Source organism: Capricornis sumatraensis, chromosome 15, assembly GCF_032405125.1.
Source record: "Capricornis sumatraensis isolate serow.1 chromosome 15, serow.2, whole genome shotgun sequence".
Taxonomy (NCBI): Eukaryota; Metazoa; Chordata; class Mammalia; order Artiodactyla; family Bovidae; genus Capricornis; species Capricornis sumatraensis.
In genome coordinates, this window is record NC_091083.1 from 45,652,397 (window position 1) to 45,680,254 (window position 27,858).

General features: G+C 50.5%; 1 protein-coding gene across 1 annotated transcript; it reads right to left on the reverse strand.

Annotated features, from left to right (window-relative positions):
- Positions 1–1,356: 1,356 nt before the first annotated feature.
- Positions 1,357–27,858, reverse strand: APMAP (adipocyte plasma membrane associated protein). Its single transcript, XM_068987351.1, has 9 exons — positions 27,737–27,858; positions 19,680–19,796; positions 15,313–15,428; positions 8,485–8,577; positions 6,962–7,078; positions 5,688–5,862; positions 5,034–5,168; positions 4,463–4,655; positions 1,357–3,294 (listed from the first exon to the last, which is right to left on the reverse strand). Exons 1-9 carry the CDS (start codon positions 27,826–27,828, stop codon positions 3,094–3,096), a joined length of 1,239 nt encoding a protein of 412 aa, XP_068843452.1. The 5' UTR covers positions 27,829–27,858; the 3' UTR covers positions 1,357–3,093.

Below are 27,858 nucleotides of genomic sequence, written 5' to 3' on the forward strand. Positions count from 1 at the left end.
GGGATGGGAAGCCAGTCTGCACAGATGGGGCAAGTCCTCTGGTGTGAGTTACACGGGTTCTCAACCCCAAGGCCCCTCCCACCCGACTGCCCCGAGGTCCCAGGCCCTCGAGGAAAGCCCAGAGGGCCGTCCTTCAGGCTGAATAATCATCCCAGCACTGGGCAGGGACCCGACCAGCTCAGTAACGACCTCCAAGGTGAACACTTAGGAAGAAACCTGAATAAAGAACTGACCCCCTCAAAGCTCTGCCTGGTGCTTGCCCCACTGAGGGGAGAATTGGAAAGGCAGCTCAGTGATGGGAGGGCCCGCCGTACGGTGGGGCACGGCAGGAACCCCAGGACCAGCGCCTCGGAACACCCCCGTGGGGCCACCGCGCCTGACGCAGCACACAGGCTCTGAACTCCCCTCTATCTTCACGCACCAACACACACTGGAGCACAAGGCCAGGTTTCTCCTGACAACCATGGGGCCACCCAATGCTGCCCCACAGGCTTCACGGGACATCAGAACGGAGAGGTGTTGGGGGAGCAGCCCCAGGGCACCCCCAACCGAGTCCCCCGTGCCCATGACGGTGTCACGAACTGCAGGGGGAGGGTGTCAGCCAGCAGGAACCTCGAGGCCCGCACTGCCACCCGGTCTGCATGCTTTTTAAAACACAGCGGCTCTGCTCTCAGAGCGAATGAGTCTGACAGCGGCAAGCTGGGCCTCCATCTCATTCAGTGTCACCGGGAAAACGTCAAGTTAAGGACCCGGGATTCTAAGATGCACAGAGGTACCACCAAGAAGGAACACACAGGTCTCACACTGACCGAAACCAAACTCCAGCCAGCCAGCCCACCCTGAGTGTTCCCCAGCCTCCCCACCAGGCCTCCGCCCCTGACCATCAGCCGTGGAGACTGGGATCCAGCTCCAGGCCCCCTCCCCACCCCCACCCCGGGCTGCAGACGGACCAGGCTCTGAGGAACACCCGCTGCCCAGTGGACTAACCACCCGCAAGGCTTAGTCTCACTGCGGCCCAGCCTCGGTGCCAGGGACCCAGGGACCCGTAGGCCTGAGCCCTGGGCTGAGCGGTCACCCTGCCCCCTGCCCCCAGCCACCTGCACCTCTGGGAAGGTCCCTCCCCAGCCTCCACTCCCAGTGGGACTCGGTCAGTCTCCCTGTATCATTAAGAGCTCAGCACACGTGAACACCCTTCAGCACGGCAGCGCGAACGCTGACGACAGAACCTCAGCGTGAGGCCTCGGTCCTGTGAGAGGCAGTGGCGGAGCACCGACGGTGTTTCTGTAACAGATGAGGCAGCACACGATGGATGAGTCATTCGCTTTAATTTTAACAGCATGTCACCAATTCACACTACAACAAATCCATTTTATATTTACAACAAAAGTCTATCGTATATTTAAGACTAACGAAGCTACGCTTTACACCTTACCATGGCAAATAACCACAAAGAACACAGGAAATGACACTTTGAGACAGAGAAGCAACACCTGAGTCAGGAACAAAAAAAGACACCTTTGCTGAAAACTGTGAAAAGCTACCAGCTCCCCTGCACTGGCAGCGCAGCCCTCGGCTCCCGGCTCCCAACCAAGAAACGTTCAGGGTCAGTGCGCTTGAGCTGCGTTTTCATGGCAGAATGGTCAGGTTTTACCCGACTGTTCCCGCAGACGTCATACACGGGTGCACTGTTGCCTATTAAACACCATTTCCCGTGAGGTTACATCACCTGACAGGACACGGGTCACTGCCACGCGGCCAGTCTGACTGCTCTGCACAGCTGTGTGGGGAGCTGGCCCTCAGCAGAAGATGACCCGGGACGGGCCCCTGTCAGACTGACTGTTCTCCCCTAAAATAGGGCGGGGGGGGGCCTGAGTCAGCACACGGCACAAAGGGTTCAGGTTTCACCACTGCCGTCGGCCCTCCTTGACATTCACTGTTGTCATCCATTCAAAATACCACCTTTCCAACTCACAAAGACAACTCCAGACACACAATCCCTGATGTGTTCTCACAAATGCCAGGAAAGGGAGGAGCAGACATCAGCCCTACCTGGCAGGACAGCGGTGTCATGTGGACTGAGTCAGTGTGGGAGGCCATGGGGGAGGCACCAAGCAAAGGCAAGCACGATCCCAGCAGAACAGCCCTCACGACACACGGAAAAACAGACCTCACTCGCTGTTGGAGCAAATCAAAGCAGAGAACAAAGTCCCGGGCAACACCATGCACAGGTCAATCCACAAGGGTCGCCCACCACCAGGACCACGTGTGGACACATCCGTCAGGCTTGTGACACCGGAGCAGAAGTGACCCCAGCACGTGCACTGTTCACACTCGGGTCTGGGGACGAGGAACCAGCTGTGAACAGGACTCCTGGTGCCCAGCGCCCACCTTCCATCCCCATCCTGTGATTTGCACAGCAGGCTGTACACAGAGAAGCTGGCTAGTCCTCTGAGCGGCTAGAATCAACATGTTCTTCCTCCACCACACACATCCAGGTCCTTGCCTTCAGAACACTGGCGGGGGCCCAGCGAGGGAAGGAGGGAGGGCCTGGGCAGAGGAAGAGGGTGGGAGCCCCAGGAGGGACGCCCAGGGCTGAGGCCCAGCCCCTTATGACTCTGGGGAAGAGTCTTCGCCCACACAGCCCATCTTGAGTTCTCACACACATTTGTTCTGAGCTCTCCTCACCCTCCTGGGGTCCCTCCCCCAAAGGCAGGTATCACCTGCTTAATAGCAAAGACACCAAGGCTGGTGAGACACAGCCAGCAGCAGGGTCAAGACCTCAGCTGCTCACCCACAAATCCATCCCCACCAGAGTACACCAAGTCCCCAGGTCCCAGAGACAATCACCACGCTTGGGGAGGTTTTTAAGAGAAAATGGCTTTACAAGGACTCATCTTCCCCTCGGCAAATTCAAGGCCTAGCCCAGATGAGGGTGTTCTGGGACTGCACCACACCTCCAGGACCAGCGGGCGTCGGGGGAAGGGCATCCATATGCCTCCAGGCCCAGGGGTGGCACATGGGGTGACAACAGGCTCCAGGTAACAGCGGGCTCCAGGTGACAATGGGCAGAGGGTGACAGCAGGCCTAAGCAGACTACAGGCGGAGTCTGCACAGGTAGGGGGCCCTGAAGGAGCCCAGGTAGAGGTGCCCATTGTGTTCATGCGCCTCACTCACGTAGGTGACCACCTGCCCTTCAGGGTCGTGCAGACTCCTCCGGAAGGCCCCGCTATCACTGAGCTCCAGGACAAGGCTATACCGCGGTACGAATTTCATCACCGTCTCTTGGCTGAATAGCTGCAACGGAAACACAGAGCAGAGAGAGTATGGCAGGGCAGGTGTAGCCCCTGGAGTCCAGACAACAGGCCCACCTGGAGACCCGCAGCTGGGCACCCAGTCCTGTCACCTGCTGGGTGCATCCCATCTGCACTGCCCCCCGCTGAACCACCTCCCCACCTGCCCCCCTCCACACAAGAATGAGACTGCCTTTTTTTAACATTGGTCCCGAAACATTCAGTCAAAAAATGGCTTGTGGGGCTGAGCAGGGTAGGTGTGTGCAGGGGTTGCCCAGACCAGGAGTCAGTCTGAGTAGGGAGCATCCACCCTGGAGGAGAGGCCATGGCTCCAAGCAGGGGAGATGGTGTCCTGCAGTGGGGCAGCCGGCACAGGCCATGGGCCCCAAGGGGAGAGCAGGCCCCTACACGTGGCTGGGAGGAAGGAGAAGGGCTGGCCTGGGTACCAGAGCCCTCACCAGGGCCGTGTGATGGTGGGGACAAAGGCTACAAATGTGGACACCAGGGGAATCCGATCAAACAGGCATGAGGGAGCACGGGACCCAGGTTTCTCACCCTTAGAGAAAGGAAGTACCAACATGGATGGTAAGAAGAGGCATAGACCCTGTGGTGTTGGACCAGAAACACCAGTCTTACTTAGAGTTTTCAGTTTAAAGGAACAGATAAAGATATATGAATGTTTAAGTACAAAGGTCTGCCCATGAGCACGTGTGCACAGACTCTTTCAGGAACCGCTGCCTGGCACCTTCCAGGACCTTAGGTTACAAACAGTTCAGTACCAGTAATTGGTACTGGCACTGGGACATGGGCAGGATCCCACGGAGGGCATGATGAAACTCCGGGGAGGCAGGAGGAAGGGGCACCTAAACCACTCGAGGAAAAGCCAAAGGCTGGGCATCCGGGGAAGAGCAAGAGGGACAAGCAGACAGAGCCCCAACAGGTCATGATGGTGAGGGTGACAGTTCCAGACGAGGAGACCAGGAGGGGAAGAGTCAGAGGGCTCAAAGATGTAAATTTACATTTTAAGCCAAAGGATAAGTGTAAAGAAGTCACTGAAAGCATCAGATATCATAAGTAGAACTAGAATTTTTAGAGCTTTCACAAGGGTCAAAGAAACCCACAGTGAGATGCAGTTTCATTTTGTTTCCTGAAATCATAGTTTTCATGTTTACCTTAAAAATCACTTTTTTAAGAAAAGGCCTCTCGGATAAGAAATCCAACATGGAGAAGCCAGGATTGGCGCGGATGGCCGCCATGCTGACCCAGTACCCCCCGGAGCTGCTGGCTCGGATGTTGTCCGGGAAGCCAGGCAAATTCTCCACAAACACGTCAGCCCCTCCCTTCATCAGGCCAGACACGTAGAACCTGAAAAAGTCAGCCAAGCAGGCAATGAACAGCAGCCCCCCAAAACAAAAAACTGGAGCCAAACACCAAGGCATCCATCATGAACGAGGGCACTTGATGCAATGGCCCGCTGCAAGGGCCTCAGAGCCCTGGGTCCAGCGAGAAGCAGGGACGGGAACTGGGCCGGGCCAGGACCGCAGTCAGCGTTCTGCCGAGACTCTCCCAGCCCGCAACACTCAAGAAGGCTGAGGGAAAGAGAGAAGACAACTCTCCCCTCACAAAGGACCAGCCTCTGCCACGCCCCAGGCTCTGCAGCAGGCCTCTCACACCGGCCCCGCCCCACTTCTCACCCAGGCCCCCAGGCCCCGCCCCACCCCTCACACCCACCAGCTCACGCACCTCCTGATCCTCACCATGGCCAGCTCCGCCACCAGGACAAAGTCCTCCGCAGGAGACAGCTGCACCCCATTGGGGAACCGCAAGTGGTCCAGCAAAACCTTCACCTCCTTGGTTTGGGTGTCGTACTCCAGCAGGCTGCAGGCGCCAACGCAGAGGGTCACATGGGGCATCTGGGAGCCCTGCGGGGCTGGAGTGGAGCCCTTGGCCAGGGCCTGTGCAGGGGCACTTGGCCTGCACTGGAGCGGCAGGGCCCCCATCCTCCACTCAGACCAGTTCCAGGCTGGCCCTGGAGGGCCACCCAGGCACCCCCCTCCAGACAAGCCCACGGTCAGTTCTCTCGCTGACCTGGGCACTAGCTCACACCAGGTGGGTCACCATGGCTCCAGCCTCACAGGAGTTGAGGTTCCCCGCCAAGTGCCAGACCACCCCCCACACCCTCAGATGGCCTGGCTGTTCTTAGCTTCTTTTCTCCAAAGAGAAGTGAGAACATCTCACTGCCCTGTTGTGTCCACCACCTACTTCCAGGAAACATTAAGATCCTCCCTTAAAAGCTGAGCAGATGCTCAGAAACACCCACCAACTCCTGGGCGTGATATACTCTCCAGCGTCATCCTGCCCATCTACAGCTTCCCGGGGCAGATTCAGGACACTCACCGCCCATCATCCGTCCCCTCCATCAACAGGAACAGATAATCTCGTCTTTGCCATTTGCTGCTAGAATCCGTAAAGTAAACCTTCCTCCCGTCCCGAGTTACTGTAAGATCGTTCAAGAAGGACATTTTCCTCCCCTCAATGGGGGTCTCGGAGGACAGCAGCAGTTTTATTTCACCTGAGGGGATGGGAAGGAAGAAAAGGAAAGACAGGAAGAAAGAAAGAAGAAAGAGGGGAGACTTGCTGTCATTCTTAGAACCTGTAGCTCAACAGTTTCAAACTATTAATCAACCTAACTTATTTAAAAGGAAAAACTAAGGGAGCCTCCCCACTCTCTATGTCAGAAGACGCAGTACTTGGCACAGTGTTCCCCTCCTTTCTATTCAGTGATGAACTTTAGAACAACCCCACTCAAGGCAGAATCCTCCCTATGGTCGAGGAACTCCTTTCCCCAAGACCAACTGACTTAAAAATCTGCCAAGAGTCTGGGGTTAATAAGGCAATTTGCTATTTGAGAGAAATACAGTGCTCCCTTCACCTGCTTTTAAATGTGAGAAGCAGGAGAAGTAGTAAGTCTTTCCAAACTATAGCACAGACACTCATGGAGTGCTTAGTTCTCTTTACGTCCAACCCCATTTAAACGCCAACAACGATCCCCCCGAGGCAGGCCCTCCTGTCAGCCCTACTCTGTGGTGAGGCAAGTGGACTCAGAGGCTGAGCAACCGGCACACGCCAGCATCCGGCAGAGTGGGGGCCACCCAGGGGCCCTGTGCACCACCCACGAGGACAACTCCTCCCTCCACGTGACCCTCCCCGTTAAGCACACACAGCACTAGCCCACAGGACACCATGACCAGTCAGGGGAGGGAAACAGCAGAAGCAGCTGGAGGAGGGAAAAGTACAAAGACAAGAGATGAAGGGGAAGGAAAAAGAGAAGACTGAGAAGCAGAAAACAAACAGGGAGCCCAGACGGACACACAGAAAAGTGAAGACAGGAAGAGGAGCCTCACACCCTCAGAATGAGACCTTCTGGGACCCGGTGGTCAGGGGAGAGGAAGGTATGAACCTGAGGCAGGCTCGAGTGAGGAGCCACACGACGTGAATACTGGTGCTCTCTGCAGGCAAGACCTTCAGTACCATTCGGTATGTAAGAAAAATACCAGGGTCTCCGGTAGGCTGTACTGAACAAGTTCTACTAAATCCATTTATAAATAAATACACACGTTGTTTAAAAGATCCGCAGTCATCACAGAAGGAAGCAAGTTACTGGCACGTACGTTTCCAGGGATTTACTTCAAACAGCCCCTTGTACGCATCAACCACAAAAAGGGTCCTGTTGGGCCCAGCCCGGATGCCTAGGGGTCTCCCACAAGCAGGCTCGTCATCTCGGGTTTCTAGGGAAACAGACAGGAATCAGTGGCTGGCCCCAGATTCTGCCTGAGGCCCATCAGTGTCCAATCACCTCATCTATCCCATCCTAAAGCGGCATCTTGCTGCAGAGAACAAAACTGACCATGGCATCAGGGACCGACTCAGCCCCCACCGTGTCCCCGGCCCTGAGAGCTTAGGACGACTGTCCAGTCTGTCCAGAGGGCCCACCGGAGAGTCAGGATGTGGACACACGCACAGCAACTGGCACTCAAGAATCACGCTCACATCAGCGTTTGGAGACTCAAACAGTCAGCGCAGGCATAGGCCCCTCCCCCGATCTCCCAGCAGGCACAGGCCCCACCCCCAGATCTCCCAGCAGGCACAGGCCCCACCCCCGGATCTCCCAGCAGGCACAGGCCCCACCCCCGGATCCCCCAGCACTCCAGGAGTGGGGTTGAAGCCCCACAGCTGGACCTGAATGCTGTGCCCATCCAAGGACATGGCAGGGTCCCTCCACCCATCATAAAGGAAAAGCTACCATATTACTCCTTAGATCCATTCTCCTGCTCTACCTATATTCTTTTTAAACCTGTGGCAGGGCATATTTAGTGCTGGGCACTCACTGCAGGGCACTTACCACAGGGTGCTTACTGCAGGGTACTTACTAATGAGTGCTTATTGCAGGGTGCTTACTATTGAGTGCTCACTACTCAGTGCTTATTGCAGGGTGTTTACCAGAGTGCTTATCGCAGAGTGGTTACTACAGAGTGCTTATTGCAGAGGGCTTACTGCAGGACCCTCATTGCAGAGGCACTTAACATGCACGCTTACATTAGGATGCTTACTGCACTTATGGCCACAATACGGAGTGGGAAAAGCAAGTTAAATACTCATATGCAGAGTATGATCCCATCACTTACAACCATGTGTGGGTGTGAGTCCATGAACAGAAAGAGATCTGAACAGTTATTCATTACATTGTTAACAAGTTATACCTGAGAAGACTGTAGGTGAGTTTTACTTTCTTCTTTGTGCTGTTCACGTTTTACTATAAAAATGCATCATTTTTACAAAAACATTCTAGCTCCTAACAAAAGGACAGTAAGTCTGTGCTACTAGTGCTTAGTTTCTAAAACCTGAGGGACCTAAGGGTAATTCACATTGGATGAAGGGCTGAGGTCCCTGGTAGGCTAGTGTGGGAATGCACTTCAGCACCTGAGGAACAAAGCCTAGTGCCTCCCACAGCAGCTCTGGGGTACGTGCTGAGGTGAGGGGTGTGAGGGGTCTGGAGGGAAAGTATGACCACAAGGGCCTCAGCTGGGCAGCGGGGCTCTCCTCTTCCGAAGACCTGACTTCCAGGAAACACAGCTCCTCTCAGCACCTTCCTTGGGTGCCTGGAAGAGACACAAAGGCGGTCACCAAAACTTACTGCACGAGCCTGAGCCAAATCGAGCAACGGTCTCTACTTCACCATTTTCAAGCTTTACAACTCGGCCATCTGCTGTACCCGTGAACATCACATCTGTTCAAAGACAGGAAGGAGTAAGGGTGTTACTAGGTTAGACTAAGAACTATGCTCTCACCACCACCAACAACAGAGGTGGCCAGTCTGTGCTTTGTCTCCAGAGAGGAAATGGCAGTTTTGAAAATGAAAGCAAGTGGTGTCTGGGGCCAAAAGCCTTAACACATGCAGCAATAACGCCATAAGGGCCTTGGAACCAGCATGGGCGTGACCCTGAGGCAGGAGCAAGGGCACAGCAGACACCAGTCAGAGATAAAAACAGGACTTTCTACCCTCAAAGAAGCGGGAACCCTCAGGCTGATGCTCAGCGCTTGGGTCTGGTCACATCTGCCTCATGGCAGTGTCTAACTGCAGAAGGTGACTATCCAACCAAAGGGAAACAACTGCTGGGAAGGCCCCCAGGTGTAAAATCAAGTGCTCATTTCAGCAGCACATATACTAGAACCAGAACCACGCAGAACTTGCAATGATGTGCAAATTCATGAAATGCTCCATATTCTTAAATGTAAATATTGCAAACTCTAGGGGAGCCACTAAAGAAAGTATTTAAAATAAGTATAACTGATAGGTAAAGAATGGACAGAAAAGAGAATCATATAAGATGCTCAACTGAACTACTGAACTCCCAAAGTGGATGAGAAAATAAGGAAGAAAATAACATAAGCAATGAATAGAAAACAGTAACAAACATGGGAGAGAGTAATCCAACAACAGCTGACCCTTGAACAGCTGGGGGTTAGGGGGCGTCAACCCTCTGCACAGTCAAACATCTGTGGATAACTTTATGGTCAGCCCTCACATCCTCAAGGTCCTGAATCTGCGAGGTTCTGCATCGCAAGATTCCAGACCCACGGATTTAAGCAACTGTGGATGGAGCAGTGCTGCAGAATGTGTTCAATGGAAAAAAATCCATGTTTAAGTGAACCTCAGTTGTTAAAGGATCAACTGTATATCAATTACCATCTTAAACGTTAATGGAATAAAAACCTCAATTAAAAGACAGAGATCGTCATTGAGTGTATTAGAAAACAAGACGCAACGAAATCCAGTCTGTAAGAAGCTCCCTTTATATATACAGACACATAGAGATGAAAAATGAAGGGGTAAAGAAAAATACTCCACACTAACACTAATTAAAAGAAAGCTGCAGGGCCAGGAACATGATCAGGGACAAAGAAGACCGTCAGGCAACAACAAAGGTCAACTGTAGAGAAGACACACAGTCCTTAACATGTTTGCGCCTGATAATAATGGTCAAAATACATGAGGCAAACCTGATACAACTGCAAGGAAGCACAGGAATCCATGATTAGAGAAGACCTCAGCATCCCTCCCTCAGAAATGGAAAGACCCTGATGAGCAACAAGATCCGACTGCACAGCACAGTCATAGAACAGGGAGCTAGTTGCAATGTCCTGGGCTAAACCACAGTGAAAAATAAAACGGAAAAGAATGTACATATACGTATAACTGAGTCACTTTAATGTACAGTGGAAATTAACACAAAACTGTAAATCAACTATATGTCAAAAAAATAAATAAAAAATTAACAGACAGATCCTGCCAACAGAAAATTACCCTAACTGAAGCCCACTGGCCTATAGCCAGAGCTCCACAACAAGAGAAGCCACCATAGTGAGAAGCCCGTGCCCTGCAACAAAAAGTAGCCCCCACTCGCCACAACTAGACGAAAACCCAGGACAGCCAAAACCAATAAATAAATAAGAAAATCAATAAAGACACAATTCAACTCAACAGCACCATTGCTTAACTGGATATTAATTGACACCCTTCAACACCTCAGCCAACAAACAGCAAAATATTTTTTCTTGAGTTCACATGAAACATTCACCAAGACAGACCACATTTGGGGCCATAACATATGCCTTAATAAATTTAAAAGAACAAAAATGATACAATATCTGCTCTCACACCAACATGAAATTAAACTAGAAATCACTAAAAGAAAGAGAGCTGAAAATCCCAAAATACTTAGAGATTAAACAACACACACTTCTAATTAACACATAGGTCAAAGAAGAAATCACAAGATTACAAAACATCTTGAACTAAGTTAAATTGAAAATGCAACTTATCAAAAATTTCCTGGAGGAAGAGAAAATAGTGCTTACAAAGAAAGTTACAGCATCAAAGACACATATTAGAAAAGAAAGAGACCTAAAATCAGTCATCTAAGCTTCCATCTTTGGAAGCTAGATAAAGAACAAAGGAAACCCAAGGTAAGCAGAGGAAAGAATAAAAATTAGAGCACATATCAATGAAATTGAAACAAGAAATCAATAAAGAAAAATCAACAAAACCAAAAGTTGGTTCTTTGAAAAAATCAATAAAATAAATAATCCTTTAGCTAGGCTAACAAAGATAGAAATTACCAATATCAGAAACGAAAGACCCCCCCCCCCACCCCGGGCATTAAGAGGATACTAAAGAAATACTATGAACAACTCTAAGTCCACAAATTTGATAATGTAGATGAAACAGTCCGATTCCTTGAAAGGCACAATCTACCAAAACTCATACAAGAGACAATTTGAATAGGTCTGTATCTATGGAAGAAATGAATCAATAGTTAATAACCTTCCAAAACAGCACCAGGCTGAGATGGGTTCACTGATGAATTCTACCAAACATTTAGGAAGGAAGAAATGGTACCAACTTTCTATAATCTCTTCCAGAAATAAGAAGGAGAGGAATACTTCTTAATTCATTCCATGAAGCATCACTTTAATACCAAAACCAGATAAAGTCATTTCAAGAAAACTACACACCAATATCTCTCAAGTCCAAAGATGTGAAAATTCTCAATAAAATATTAGCAAATCAAATCCAAAATGTATAAAAGGAATTACACACCCCAACAAAATGAGATTTATCCCAAGTATGTAAGGCTGGTGTAGCATCTAAGTAACCCATACTATTAGAAGACTAAAGAAAAATTACATGAACTTATCAACAGATGCAGAAAAAGTATTGACAAAAATCCAACACCCATTTCATGATAAAAACTTTTAGCAGATTAGGAACAGAGGGGAACTTCCTCAACTTGATAAAGAATATCTACAAAAAAATCTACAGTTAACATCATACTTAATGGTGAAAACTAGAAGCTTTCTCACTAAAATCAGGAACAAAGCAAGGATGTCCCCTTTCATCACTTCTTTACAATACTGGGCTGAAAGTTCTCGCTAATGCAGTAAGACCAGAAAAGGATACAAAAGGTATAAATAAAACTATGTTCATTTGTAGATGACATGACTGTCTATGTAGAAAATCTCAAAGAATCAACAACAATAAGTCTTGGAAACTAATAAGCAATTATAGCAAGGTTGCAGGATACAAAGATAATATACTAAAGTCAATCAGTTTCCTATATACCAACAATGAACAAGTGAAACCTGAAATTAAAATCAGAGTATCAGAAGGTGTTTCACTACCTTCCAAAAAGAATGAAATATTTAGGTCTAAATATAATGAAATATATACAAGATCTAGATGAGAAAAACCATGAAATTCAGATAACAGAAATCAAAGAACTTAATAAAGGGAGAGACAGTCCATGTTCACAGATTAAAAGATACAACATTGTCAACAGGTCAGTTCTTCTCAACCTGAGCTCTAGATCCAGAGTGATCCCAGTGCTATTTAAATGATCCTAAACCTTACACGAAGAAGCAAAGATCTAGACGAGCCAACGTGATTCTGAAAGAGAACAAAGGTGGGGGCCGTACACCACTTGACTTCAAGACTTATTATAGCGACTTCCATTCAGCGGTTAAGACTTCACCTTCCAACGCAGGGGCCACGGGTTTGGTCCCTGTTCAGGGATGCCTCTTGGCCAAAAAACAAACAAACAAAAAAAAACAGAAGCAATATTCAATACAGACTTAAAAAAAAAAAGTTACTATAAAGCTACAATAACGAAGCCAGTGTGGTAAAAGCACAAGAACAGACAAACAGATCAATGGAACAGAACACAGAGCCCAGCAGCAGACCACAGCTCACCTCTAACCAAAGAGCAAAGGTGACACCACGAGGGACAGACAGCCTCTTCAACAAATCTCGCTGAAGCAACTGGACATCCACATGCAAAGAGATGAACCTAGACACAGACCCTACACCCTTCACAAAAACTAGCTCAAAACGGATTTCAGACCTAAACATTAAACACAAAACTACAAAACTCCTAGAAGACAAAAACGGAGAAAACTGAGTTGACTTTGCGTATGCTGATGACATTTTAAATACAACACCAAAGATATGATCCATAAAAGAAAGAACTGATAAGCTGGGCTTCATTAAAACTTAAAAACTTCTGCTCTGGGAAAGACACTGTCTAGAGAATGGGAAGACAAGCCACAGACTGGAAGAAAGTATCTGCAAACAATGCATCTGATAAAGGACTGGCATCCAAAATATACAAAAAATTCTTTAGACTCAACAATAAGAAAATGAACAATCCAATTTTAAAAATATCCCAAAGACTTAAAACACCTCACCACAGAAGATCTACTATGGTGGAAAACGAACACATGAAATGATGTTCCACATCATATATCATCAGGGAACTGCAAATTAAAATAACCATGAGATACCACTTCACATCTATTAAAATGGCCAAAATTCAGAACACTGACAGTGCCAATCACCAGGGGTATGGAGCTACAAGAGCTCCCACTCATGACTGCGGGCGGGGGAGGGGTGGGGTGCAAAACAGTACAGCCACTTCTGAAGACAGTTTGGCAACTTATAAAACTAAACAAGGTGAATGGAAAAATGGACTATGATACATCCAGGCAATGGCATATTATTTGTTAATAAAAAGGAATGAGCTATAAAGCTGTAAAAAGACTTGTGAATGTGAAAGTCACTCAGTTATGTCTGACTCTGCAACCCCCATGGACTGTAGCCCACCAGGCTCCTCTGTCCTTGGAGATTCTCCAGGCAAGAACACTGGAGTAGTAGGCTTCCCTTCTCCAGGGATCTTCCCAACCCAGGTCTCCCACACTGCAACCGTCTGAGCCACCAGGGAAGCCCAGGAGTACTGGAGTGGGTAGAACCGTAAAATGCATAATGTAAGTGAAAGAAGTCAGTCTGAAAGTGCCTGATGTGCGATTCGAACTCTAAAACATTTGGGAAAGACAAAACTATGGAAACAGCGGCCGCCAGAGGCTTGGGGGCAGAGTGGACGAAGAGGCTGAACGCAGCGGATTTCAAGGGGCAGTAAAAATTCTCTGTGTGATGATCTAATGATGGATACATGTCATTAAACATTTGTCCAAACCCGTAGAACATACACACCAAGAGTAAACCCTAACGTAAACTATGGACTCCGGTGATGATGATGTGACAAGGAGGAGTTGTCCAATGTACTCTCAATAAACGTACCATCTTGGGGGAGATGTTAATAATGCGGCAAGTAGGGGGTAGAGGATATATGGTAAGTTTCTGTATCTTCCCCTCCACGTTGCTGTGACTCCAAAATTGCTCTAAAAAGTAAAGTCTAAATGATGTTCATTGGTGACCCCTCTCCTGGCACCTTCTGAGGTGAGTGCCTCTCTCTACTGTCAGCAGCAGTAAGCCCAGGTGCCCTCATGCAGTTCACATCTGCAGGGGATAACCAGAAATGTCACCAAAGGACAAGCAGAGAAAAGAGAAAAGGAGGTGTGGTGACAGAGCAAGATAAGGCATCAGGCCCGGTGGAAAAGACAAAAAAAAGCATTCTCCGGGAGATCTGAGGGCACGGGGTTGGGGAGGAATCACTGGGACTCCTCAACGTTCCAACTTTAAACGTCAGTACTAGATTTCTTAACCAAAAACACGAAATTTGTGAAATTAATAAACATCAATGTCTTTTTAAGAGAAACACAAAACTTAATCACAAAATGCCCATCTCTCCTGAGCAATTCTCACTCTGCCAGACAAAAGCAACAACCAACTACAGAAACACCCAGTCCTCAGGCCGGCCAAAGAGCAAGGCTGGGAAAGGCAGGCTGGTTCACAGCTTCGGAGGTGGAGGCAACGGGCCTGACAGGCCTTCAGAAGGAAACAGAAGCATGGCAGCCACCCATGGCCGTTCCACCGCGCTCTGGGGTGATGGCCAGCAAGCTGAGGTAACAAACAAGACGCAGGAAATCCTCAAGTCTCAATCCTCGCCAACCTCTTCACTAACCGTATCTTTTGACTCCTAAGCTTAATTCTCATTCTAACAGACAGGAAAGGCCTGTTCCAGGTTGCTACAGACTCAAGAATTAGAACCAGATCCTCTTCTAGTCTGGAGGTTCGGGCAAGTCTGAAGCAGATGGTTACCCTTAAATGTACCCACCAAGGTGACCGTTAAAAAAAGTGGAAATACTGAGAACAGTTCCTGTTCTTGTCAAAAATGCAATCTACACAAAGACAACCTGTGCTACATCAAGTAACACCTACTCAATTGCGACAAATGGACTAAAACACCAGTGTTCATGCTTTTTCTTTCTCCTTTCCTTTTAAATGGTCCAACAGTTTGAGCAGAATAAAGCTTATTAGACAGGAACTCAAAATCACCCAGTACTACAACAGCCTGCAACTCAGAGAGGCAAGAGGCTCCCTCGGGGCATCTGGTAGACAAACAGGCACAATCGCAGCCCAGAAGGCCGCCCAGGACTCCCCTTGGCACTGTCCCCACAGAACCCCGCTCAGGCGGCAGACAGCGCCAAGTCCCAGGGGTCTACTTACCCCCAATATTTGCTATGGATTCTGGCCCAACAAGCTGATTTTCAAATAGCTTTTCCGCCTGTTGTAACTTCGTATTTGGTTGCAGCACACCAAGGAAGAGAGGGGGCTCTTTGAAGCTGTAAAATAATGCAATTATAGGGATTTGTCTATAAAAACATAGGAAGAAAGTATTTACTGAAGACCTGCAAGGACCTACATGCATTAATTCGCCATTCTTTGACAAAGGGTACACATTTCAATAATATTCCTAGTTGCCAGAAGCACTAGTTAAAAGAAAAAACCTCCCAGGATATCAGGAAAGGTCACAGCACAGAAAAAAACTGAAGGCGTCAATGTGGCTCACGTAAGAACACTCTCCTGTCACCTGAGGCCCAGGGCGCCAGGCCTCCCCAACCCATCCAACAAGCTTCACCCTCCAGCTCACAGAGCCCAGCATCTATTTTGCCACTGGCTGCCTGGCCATCCAGGCCCAGCCGAGACGGAGAGAGCAGAGTGGACGCTGCACAGGGACAGCCTTGCTTCCTGCTCCATGGGGAGGACAGAAGACGGCTGGGCCTGGGGCCACCCCCCTGTGGCCTGGACCCCCACCCCCACCCCCACCCCAGGCTCACGCAAAAGTGCCCAGGAGCTCTCCCATCTCCTCCATCCACAGGCAGACACGCTGTTTCTCCCAAGCCGTCAGCAACTGTTGCCACCCAGAGCCATGCCACCATCTTCCCTCCCCGCTTCCTCCCTCGTCCCCCGACGTCCGCTTGCAACCCAGCAGCCCACCTGCGCTCTGTGAAGCACAGATCAAGGGTATCCACCCCTTAATACCTGCAAATGGGCCCTCTCCCCGGAGCCAAAGTCTCCCACAAACTCCTCGCCCAACAGTCCGGCCACGGCCTCCCCTCGCTCTGCTCTCCCAGCTGGTCACCAAGGGCCCTGGGCATCTCCCATTTTAAACCCGCTGCCTCCTCCCATCACCTCCTCAGTGAAGTCTGCTCTGACCACACAGTGTAACACTCAGCACTGCCCCCAGAAGCTCAGACCCCACACCACTGTGTCTGCATCGTCAACTTCTCACTCTGTCAGCTGACTGTGCCCCCAACTTGCTGGGTTCTCACTGACTTGCTGGCCCCCAGGGGAGCAGGGGAGAGGAGTTCCCACGTGTCACCCCCCACCCCCACCCCGGCCCGGAGAGTAGGAGAACCAAGGGGAGGGTGGGGCTGGTGGTCTGGGAGCTCTCCATCCCCACCCCTTCTCAGCACAACTCCCCTGGAACTAAACCTCCCCCTCCACTCTTGGCCCTGTCTCACAAATACAGCTTCCTAACTGCTCTTCAAAAGCACACGCGTGGTTCAACTAAAGAGCTTTATTTCCAGAGTGGGAGAGAAGGACTGGGACCTGCAACACACTTGGTTTCAAGCTCTGCGGGAAGGTCACACCTCCAGAGGGGCAGGGACGTGTGCAGACAGGCAACAGACAAGCACACGGAGCACAGGGGCAGAGGGGGCCCCCTCGAGTCCCAGCCTCCCCGCCGTCCCCGTGGGCGCTGCCAGACTCCCTGCACTCAAGAAGGCCTCGAAGGGCTGCAGCATCAAACTAGCCAGGGTGGTGCACTATCCCTGCCCCCAAGGGGAGACGGGAAAGCACAGAAAATGCAGCGGTCTGGAAGAAAGGCACCAGGGACGGCAGCCCAGGCGCTCATTAACTGCCTGGGCGCTCCGCTGGGCACAGAGGCACCAGGGATGGCAGCCCAGGCGCTCGCTCCTGCTGACTCTCCTAACTCGGTCACCGTCTATGCTCAGTTTCCGGTTTTGTCCTGTTTCTCCCCATCGTTCTCTCTGATTAGGATCACTCTTTAATTTTTCTTCTGAAATCAAACTGATAAAAATGTCCCCACCAGCTGCGAGTGTGTCTCACAAGCACGGGGCCAGGACATGGCCAGTGGCCTCAACTCAGCAGCGGTCACTGCGGCCTCCACCCCCCTACTCTGTGGAAGGACTGGGTTTCCATCCAGAAAGGAACAGAAACATGAGTTTTCACGAAAAGACAGGACTGTTTCTGTCATACTTAAAACATATTTCAGTTACTGTAAAATTTAACATAAAAGACACAGTAGTGTTGTAAAGAAGAGATTTTGTGCCTATGATTTTAAAAACCAACAAGGACAGTAACTCTCCTGGCAGCTGAAAGCTATTACTGTTAACTGTCAAAAATCTGCATTTTATTAACAGTAAAACTGTAGAACTCAAAGATAATAAATAAAAAGCAGCAACAAAGTGCTATGGGTGGTCAAGGATGCGAGGGGCAAACAGAAACACACAAAAATAAAACTCGGGCAAGGCCCACAAGAGACCTGCGGGGGAAGGAGCAGGACGGTGGCCCATGCCCCCGACCCTCAATCAGGGAGACAGCCTGGGCTCCTCACAGATGCTCAGGAAACCCATGGAGCGGCCTCCCACCCGACCCTGATCCCGACTCTCTGGCTCCACAGGTGGACACTCCCCTGTGGTAAGGAGGGAATATCCACCAAGCAGATATTCCTGAGCCCACGTCATCCACGCCTGATGACACCGCTGTGATCCCACCTCTGGGAACAAATGTGTCCCAACAGACGCTGGGCAACACCCTCTAGGAATCAAGACGTCACAGGTGTTGTGTCCACCAGCCCCAGATCTTCCTAATGAGGAAAAGAAGGCTGCTGTGCACAGCAGGGTCTGGCCAAGCCTGGCAGCCTCCCTGGTGACTCTGCTCGCTAAAAGGCTGCCACCATCTGCATAACCCGCCATCTGGGAGGGTCTCCCGCAGTCCTGGGCCCTCCAGGTCTGTCTGTCCTCTGACTTCCTGGGTCTCCTGAAAGCAGAGCCCCCGAGGCACCCCCACCAGCTGAGCCGCCAGCATGGAGACTGCACCGTTCGTCCCAGGCAGTGTGTCCGCCCCTTTCCTTGCTCTTTCTGTTCTGATCAGAGTTTCATAGAAGACCTTTCTGCTGTTGTTACCAGTACTTTTCCCCAAACCTCAGTTCGTTCCCGTTCTCACTGTCTGCCAGTCTTCTGCTTCGTTCTGGCTTCAGGGCCCCACACCCCCTAAGTGGGAGCCAGTCATTGCCCAACTCTGAGCCCAGGAGAGACCCATCAGCCACGCCAGTTTCTATGGGGTTCTCCTCACCAGGCACATCTACTCCACCGACAGGGCTTGTTCTGGACAGCCTCAAAGCCTTCTCGACCTGGCTCCTCTCCGGGCTGCTGGGACGTCACACTACCTTTCCCCTAAATTTCTTTACCACTCTTGGCACGATTAACGACCTCTACTGAGATCAAAGGTCTTGCATCCCCTTAGAAGCCGTGTGTTCACCTGCTCCCCACCACCTCACTCTCCATGGCCAGCTCTCCAGCCCAGGTTTCAACCCCCAGCTTTGGACACAAATCTCACTCCCACCTGGAGCACTGGATTAGCAGAAAGGCCCAGGCAGTCTGCATTTGAAGCCAGTTTAGCCACCTCCTCCTACACAGTGAGGGGGACTGGCAGGAGGGAGACCTTCAGAGAGAGGACGCCCAACACACTGCCCACTATGAAGCCTCAACTCTCACTCACAAAACACATCATTCAGTTTATACCTATTAGCTTCCCTCTATACTGCAACGGGGTTCTTATCTGAACTTTTCAACTTTACATGAACTCACAGCAAACTTCAGGCAGCTTCACCACCCTGAGCGGCTCTGAGGGGAAACCAGACTGCACAGCCCTTGACGTCATGAACAGTCACATGAAGAGGAGCCTGGCTCTGCGTGACTGTAACTACAAATGTGAATACCTTCACGAGACCTGAGGTGCACACTAGTTTTTCAAGTATGCTGTATTACCTACATACCCCCACTGATGAAGGGTAATTTAGGAAAAATAGAACAGTAATTATTATACAAGGTTTATTAAAAATCAACTACTTGTAAATCCTTACTTCAGGAAACATAGTGGTGACTGCCAAATAAATAGCACTTATCAATAATTTTTAAAAATCAGCTGCTTAAAAATTTTAAACACGGAAACTTGAATTTAACCTTTGTTTGTGTGTCTGTGCTCTCGACACTTCAAATGAATTCAGGTTAATCACCTCTAATACTTAAGCTTCTCTTGTCTGGGATTATTCTAGTTTTTAATGTTGGTTTGCACAGTTTTGTTTTTGAAAGAGTAGCATGCCTAGCACTGGGCACATGTTGAGTGACACCTGATTCAACACGGAGCACAGGCACTAAAGGGCTCACGCTCTCTCCTGCTCGGCACAGCCCACCCTGCAGAGCAGGTTGATTTATTAGCCAAGAAGCTCTCAGCCTGATTTTGTCGAGCAGCAACACCCACCCTGCCCGAGCTGCGCGGCTACTCACCTGAGAGGCTCCGGGTCTATAGGCGAGTCGAGCAGCACCAGGGCGCCGAGCAGGGGGATGGTGAGGAAGGCTGCCAGCATGAGGAAGGTGGCTCGGAACACTCTGCCGCTAAAGGAGCTGCCGGACAAAAAGCACACGAAGGCATCCGCAGGGCTCAGACCGACCGGCCGCACCCTCAGCCCTCTGGGCAGGGGCAGCCCTCCCACCCGGCCTGCCCCTTTCGAGGCCACCGCCTCCGTGGTGGTGACTAAAGGTCAGCAGTGTTTGCTAGGATGGCAATCATGCCCTTGTTCTTTTTTTAATCTTCCAGGGTGTGGAGCACTCATCAGTTACCTCCCAAGTAGTCTGATGAGCGGTATCCTGGATCCTCCAGCAGATGCTAAAAGCCAGTAAACCCAAAGAACCAATGGGCACAAAGTAACGGAGGTGTGAGTGAAACTGTGGGAAGGAGCCGCCCTTGTCCACCGGGAAGACAGCGGCCCTCAGTCACCACCTCTGACCACCGAAGCTCAGAGCAGCAAGGATCAGAGACACATTCACAAAGGAAACGCAGGCAGAACATCCTGAAGGTCCAAACCCAACCATTACAAGACACGCCAAGAACCTGCAAAGCCACACCTCCAGACCGCCTCTTCAAAAGCCACGGGGAGACCTGACAGTGGCCTGGGCCCTCAAGCAGAGTGTGTGGCCACGGGGGTCTGAAACACCCTCCAACAACCCTCACCAACGACCTCACTCACTCATGGGCCAGGCAGCACATGACGCCTCCTGCTAAGAAATAAACTGCTGGGATCACTACTTGCCTGCGTCAGGATATTCAGATTCATTGAACACCTGAAGCCAAGAGTAACAGAGCAAATTAAAATCCTGAGCTCCTAAAGTGGAAAATCTTTTTCTATCCAAAAAAGCTGACTTGAAAAAAGTTAGGACTCACACCTGACCAACTAAGGGCACTGTTTCATTTGATTTTTGACAAGACGGTTTCAATGTAGAATGCAGAAATGTGTGGGCTGGGGGTGGGCAGTCCGCTGCCAGGAGGATGGGACCGAGGGTCATGTCTGACCCCAAGCCGGAAGTCACCACTAACGACACCGCCTGCTGAGGACAGGAAGAGATGCCTGGACCTGGAGCCCAGAGTCAGGTTTCAAACATGCTGCACAAGCTGACCGTGTCTGCTCCCCTGGGGGATTTTGGGGTGAAGGCAAACAGCTGGTGTGGCCCCTGAGAGCCTGCGCTCAGCACCGCGTGTCCCGCTCCACCCCAGAAGAAGTCCATGGCAGTGCTTCCTGTCGTTCTTCCACAACTCAACAACACAAAAGTTTTCCACTCACCTACTAAGGGACACTTGTTGGGAGGGGAGATGAGACGGGGTTACTTAATGGCAACAAGGAGTTTCATGGGATGAGGACAAGTTTTGAAACTAGAGAAGAGTGGTGGTTGCCCAACAGTAAACACTGCTGAACTGTATGCACTCTAAGGAGGTTCCTTTTACGTTATATACCCCACCTCAAAAAGCCGTTAATGGTGACCAGAATGTTCTTCACTTAGACTGTGGTGATTTGCCACTTTAGCAAATCTCTCTAAATGAGCTAAAAATCCCTGAACTGGACATTCTAAACTGGTGACTCATGATATGAAAATTACAGCTCCACAAAGACGTCCACAAAGTCAAAGTCGGTGGCCGCCCGTCCAGAGGCTGGGACACATGCCACCCAGGACTTCCTTGGGGGCCCGGTCTGTCAGTGAGACCACCACAGTCGGCGACTGCACGGGCAGAGCATGTCTGCAAGGGCTTGGGGCAGGAATGGCGTGGTCCTGCCATTCCTGCCCCAAAGGGCAGGCCACACGGCACTGCACAAACCGCCCCTCAGAGCCCATGGGGAAGGACAGTGCCCTGCCAAGGGGGCTGACGCAATCAGCCCGCCCCCACCCCGCACAGTTGCAGCCCCTGGGGAAGCTGCCTTGTGCAAACGCACCAGCAAAAGTGCCGACACTGGCCAAAGTGTCCCTTTCCCTTTTCCTTGCCAAACACATTTCCACATAAAACAGACCCTTCCTGTCTAACGTGGACTCTATGCTAACTCTCCTTTTCTATGTGATAGTGTATATTGTAAAATCTTAATTTAGGAATGTGATTCGGAGCTTGTGGCAGCGTGCTTGAAGACCTGCTTGCCCCTTCCTACGACGGGGAAAACGAGAAGTCCAGCCTGGATAGAAAGTGACTGCTTGCAGCTAGAAAGGCAGCCGGAACTCCGGCAAAGCCTCATGTCCACACGGTCCCACCTGCCGGGCAGGTTCAAACCCCAGTTGTTCCTGATGCGCAGCTGGACACCACTGTCCTGATCCAACCCCTCTCCAGGGAAAGAAGTCCATCAGCACCCTGGCTGACTGCCAGCCAGTTCCCACTGGAAAGCTCCATACAGGGTCAAGTTTTAGAACCGGCAGCTCAGCCCCACGCTGTTTACTTCCTCACTGCAGGCTGAGACTCTAGCTCTGCAGGGCCATCAAACTCCAACTTTACATATCCAGTAACTTGACAAATGGCCCCAACACCTAAGTTTTTAGCCATTCAGAGCCCGCCTGCTTTATGTGCTTGGCGAAACCGCCCCAGACGGTGGCTCAGTTCAGTTCAGTTGCTCAGTCGTGTCTGACTCTTTGCGACTCCATGGACTGCAGCACACCAGGCCTCCCTGTCCATCACCAACTCCCGGGGTTGACTCAGACTCATGTCCATTGAGTCGGTGATGCCATCCAACTATCTCATCCTGTGTTGTCCCCTTCTCCTCCCACCTTCAATCTTTTCCAGCATCAGGATCTTTTCCAGTGAGTCAGTTCTTCCATCAGGGATGGCCAAAGTAGTGCAGTTTCAGCTTCAGCATCAGTCCTTCCAGTGAATATTCAGGACTGATCTCCTTTAGGGTGGGCTGGCTGGATCTCCTTGCAGTCCAAGCGACTCTCGAGAGTCTTCTCCAACATCACAGTTCAAAAGCATCAATCCTTTGGCACTCAGCTTTCTTTATAGTCCAGCTCTCACATCCATACATGACTACTGGAAAAACCATAGCTTTGACTAGGTGGACCTTTGCTGACAAAGTAATGTCCCTGCTTTTTAATATGCTATCTAGGTTAGTCATAACTTTTCTTCCAAGGAGTAAGCGACTTTTAATTTCATGGCTGCAATCACCATCTGCAGTGATTTTGGAGCCCAAGAATATAAAGTCTGTCACTGTTTCCACTGTTTCCCCATCTATTTCCCATGAAGTGATGGGACCAGACGCCATGATCTTAGTTTTCTGAATGTTGAGTTTTAAGCCAACTTCTGTACTCTCCTCTTTCACTTTCATCAGGAGGCTCTTTAGTGCTTCTTCGCTTTCTGCCGCAAGGGTGATGTCATCTGCATATCTGAGGTTATTGATATTTCTCCCGGGAATCTTGATTCCAGTTTGTGCTTCATCCAGACAGTGACTACCCTTCAATAAAACAGAGCCTCACCACTTCCACTGAATGTTCATTGGAAGGACTGATGCTATAGCTGAAGCTCCAATACTTTGGCCACCTGATGGGAAGAACTAACTCCTTGGAAAAGACCCTTGGGAAAGATTGAAGGCAGGAAGAGAAGGGGACGACAGAGGACGAGATGGTTGGATGACATCATCAACTCAAAGGACATGAGTTTGAACAAGTTCCGGGAGTCAGTGATGGACAGGGAAGGCTGGCGTGCTGCAGTCCGTGGAGTCGCAAAAAGTCGGACATGACTGAGTGACTGAACTGGACTGAACTCCACTCCTACCCCAACCCATGCCCTTGGAGCTCTCGGACCCTCACCTTGACCCAGAAGCCCCTCTCGTCCCCTCCCCTATGAGACTCCCCCACATGCAAACCTGTCAGTGTCACCCACAAAGCTCAGGCGGCTGCTGCCACCTCAAAGCCATATCACTTTCCTTCATCAGCCTCAGCAACCCCCAAACCCGCTACAGAACACAAACAAGGAAGTGAATTTTAAATTTTGGTTCTTTTTAATTAATTTAGACTTGAGTAGTTACATGCGGCCAAGTGACCGCCACATCAGACGGCACGCCCTGGGAGTCCACAAGCACTCCGTGACCACCTGCGCAAGTGGCGCAGGCACCCACCCCCGAGAGCAGAGCAGTCAAGTGCCCGCACTCTGTGCAGCCTAGGGTGAGCGAGGCCAGACAGGCAGCAACCAGCACGGAGAGGAGCAGTGCCTCAGGTCACCAGAGGGTGGGAAGGGTTTGAAGCCCACGGACTGTGCACAGATTTCAGGAGAAGCAACTGGGCAGAGCTATGCGGCCAAGGAAACACAGGACTCAACGAGCTCCAGGCACAGGTGAGAGCCACGCAACCCTGGGCACTGAGTCTGTAACTGGCAGGTGCACAGGTCCTGGAGGTGAGGTCAGAGAGCTCCTGACCCAGGCTCTGGGAGCATGATTATTGCAGCCCAAGGTTCATTAACTTTTTTGGCAGGCCCATCTCACTGCTGGCTCCTGTGAACTCAGAGTCAACTACAGTTCTGCATCTGCTCTGTAACGGCCCGACCACACACTGCACTGTGCTCCACTGCGAAGTCGTGTCTGACTCTATGCAACCTCAGGGACTGTAGCCCGCCAGGCCCCTCTAGCCTCAGGATTCTCCAGGCAAGAATACTGGAGTGGGTTGCCATGTCCTCCTCCAGGGGAATCTTCCCAACACAAGGCTCGAACCCACGTCTCCTGCCTGCGTCTCCTGCACTAGCCAGTAGATTCTTCACCACTTGAGCCACATGGGAAGCCCTGCACACCTACACTACGTCCACTCATCTGAAGGACCCTCCGTTTATCCAAACCATCTTCACCAACAAAGTGCTGCACAGGCCCATCATACTCTCTTCAGTCTGTGCTGACACACCCCGGAAGGCCAGCCTCCTCCCTCCCAGGTGCCATCCGGGAGGTCAGCTTGCTTGCCCCAACCCCTACACCTGCACCTGGATGCCATCTCTACACCTGCACCCTCAGAGCCATGCCTGGGATGTACAGGATCTGACAACTACCAACGGCTCAGTCACAACTTACAAATCCTGTTAAATGGGATTTACTGGGGCAAAATGTGGCGAAGGGTGTCCTCTAATAGCTTCTGCACACAAGACATCAAGGCCTCGAGGAAAAGACTGAAGTCCTGACCCACACGCTCCATGAGATCAACACAGACCTGTGATTTCAGGCCCCAACCCACGAGAGACCAGAACCCCGGGTGCTGAGGTGATCCCTGGAACCTGAGACTCACACACAATGGCCCAGCCCTTTCAAGTGACCGCGCCCTGCATTGGTTCACTTTCCACAGTCCTTTACACCAGGGCTCCGAGACTGCAGGCATTGTTTCAGCGCTGACACCAAACTGAAAAAACACGGTAAAAGAGCAATTTGAAAACACACACCCAGGGGAAGGGCTGAGAAAACTCTGGAATCCTGGCTCCCCATAACCTCATGAATTACGACAGCCCCAGCTGTCTCTCCCCACTGCCTCCCTTTCGCTTCAGTCTTAAAAAGGAAAATGGACCTACAAGAGATTTTTAATTAGTCTGAAACCCTTTGGAAGCTTATTGAAAAAGAAGCTGGTAACTTTTCAACTCTTCACTCCTAAAAAAGTATACATGGACATTAACCAGTTGTTCTCTCCTCTCAGATAAAACTATGTTCCAAAAGGGAAGGAATCCTTTCTGGGTTACAATCACTCTGTCAATAAACTTCTTAAACTTGTGGGGAAACTGATGCCAAATGACACTCATTAGAAACCCACACTGGGGACCTCCCTGGTGGTCCAGTGGTTAGCACTCTGCAATTCCACGTCAGGGGGCACAGGTTCAATCCCGGCCAGGTAACTAAGATCTTGCATGCCACGGCCAAAAAAAGATTACTGTTCAGATACAGGCACACAACAACTTTGAAATAAAACATTATCTCCAAAGCCTGGTTTTAAAAATACACTCCTCATTGTCCAGAAGCCAATTCTGTCCTTCATTTGTTTTCATGTCTCTTGCGACTCCATTCCTCTGTAACTTTACAAAAACCATGTCTCTCACAAAGACTTCAATGACCTCACCAGTAAAACAGAGCTAGTGCCACCACTCATGCCAGAAGCCAGGAGACTGGGCAAGGTATCATTCAGTGTCCCATCCACTAAAATCTATTGCCCTCCTTCTGTAAACAGAAGCAAACTTCCTGCTTCTATAAATTGTCCTTTCTTTATTCTGTTCAGCACATCTAAAGTTTACTATATAGCCATCACATTTCTATTTCCTTCAGATTCCTTTCCTTCACTCATTATACACAATACTTTCTTGTCTTAGAGTGAACCCTCAAATTTTAAGGTAATCAAGATGTCAATCAGATGAACTACTAGAAACCACTACAAAAGAAATGAAAACTAGAAAACTGCCTGATAAAAATAAGAGAAAGCTAAAGAATTACAATATACACATAGGAAGGAAGGTGGGTGACAGGAAACAGACTGTTACAAAGACCCAGAAGAGGATCAGAGAAGAGAAGGGGAAACACAGGAAAGCCAAGAAAACGTCTTAAATCAACAGAGAGGAAAAGGCACCCAGGGGAAGACTAGCAACAGGTGAGGAGTTTGGAACACAAAGTAACCCTGCCATTAAGGAGGAAATCCCAGAGAAACTGAAAAACAAGTAAATTAACTCTGCCCCCTGCCCTGGGGCCTACAGGGCCCAGCTAATGGTTGGGCCCATCCAACTACTCCCCTTGGGTGCTCTATGCCCTGTGCCTCATAGCAGACCCAGGCCGGCTGCCCCCTGGTCTCCTGGGCACAAGTGTGTGGCAACGCGAGTGGGCACGGCTGCACAGCACTGCTAGTACCAGCCTGTCTGCTCTGCAGGCTCCTAAGTCATCAGCAGATGATCTCACAACATCCAGTCAAAAGGGTGACCGACCTGTCGTGGTCTGCCCACGGTCAGCAGTCTAGAATCCACACCCTAGAATCCAGAGCAAAACAGAATGGCTGGTCACCCCACAAAGAGGAGTGTATTCCTGACCTTTCCACTGGTCCCGGGACTCTTGCTAGTGAAAAATCTTCTCTGAAAATCATAGATTTTTAGAGACAAACACTCCTTCCTTTCATTATCAGGGAATAAATTCAGCCTCTCTCAGCAAACACTGTGCTGCTGCATTCAGTATGTACCACAGCCAATGGCAGGGCAAAAAATATCCCAAAATTACCATCAACATAAAAGCCAATCAGTTCCAAACTTTGAACTTGGGTCTATGTGGGGCCTCTTGGTTCTTAAAAACCTAAAGTTATGCCACTTGGGGCACAAAGTTAAGAGGAGAATTTTAAGAACTTTAAAGGCTTATGCTTCAGTTTCTAACTAACAAAGCACTCGGGAAGGTTAGAAGAAGCGAAGTTGGGAGAAGATCTGATATTCCCTTTATCAGGCACCAACATCGCCGGTGCCCTATGCATGTCCGTCCCTACCAGAAAAACATGCAAGGCTGGACCCTCACAGAAACTGGCCAACGATGTCCCTTCTGCTTCCCGCTCTTTCCGAGAAGGGCAGGTACGGAAGCGGCTCCGCGGACGCCGGCCGAGGCCGGGGGGCTCTAGGGCCGGGCAATGACGCAGCGGTGGGGCCGAAGGGCTTCAGGTGCACCGCGCGCCGAGAGCCCGCTTCCACCCGCAAAGAGAGGCTGCTGCTGCTGCTAAGTCGCTTCAGTCGTGTCCGACTCTGTGCGACCCCATAGACGGGACCCACCAGGCTCCCCCGTCCCTGGGATTCTCCAGGCAAGAACACTGGAGTGGGTTGCCATTTCCTTCTCCAATGCATGAAAGTGAAAAGTGAAAGTGAAGTCGCTCAGTCGTGTCCAACTCTTAGCGACCCCATGGACTGCAGCCTACCAGGCTCCTCCGCCCATGGGATTTTCCAGGCAAGAGTACTGGAGTGGGATGCCGTTGCCTTCTCCCGAAGCGAGGCTGCCGAGGACTAAATGAGGTGCCAGCTACTGTCGCCGCCTTGGGGGCACAGCCCCGCTCCAGGCCCAGCCTACCTGCCGCCCTTGGCCTCCGGTGTCCGGTTGTCGTCCGTGACCACCTGCGGCCGCAGGGGCCGGCGCTGCCGCAGCCCGTCAGCCTCGGTCATGGTTCTGAAACGCCAGTCAGCTGCCGGCGC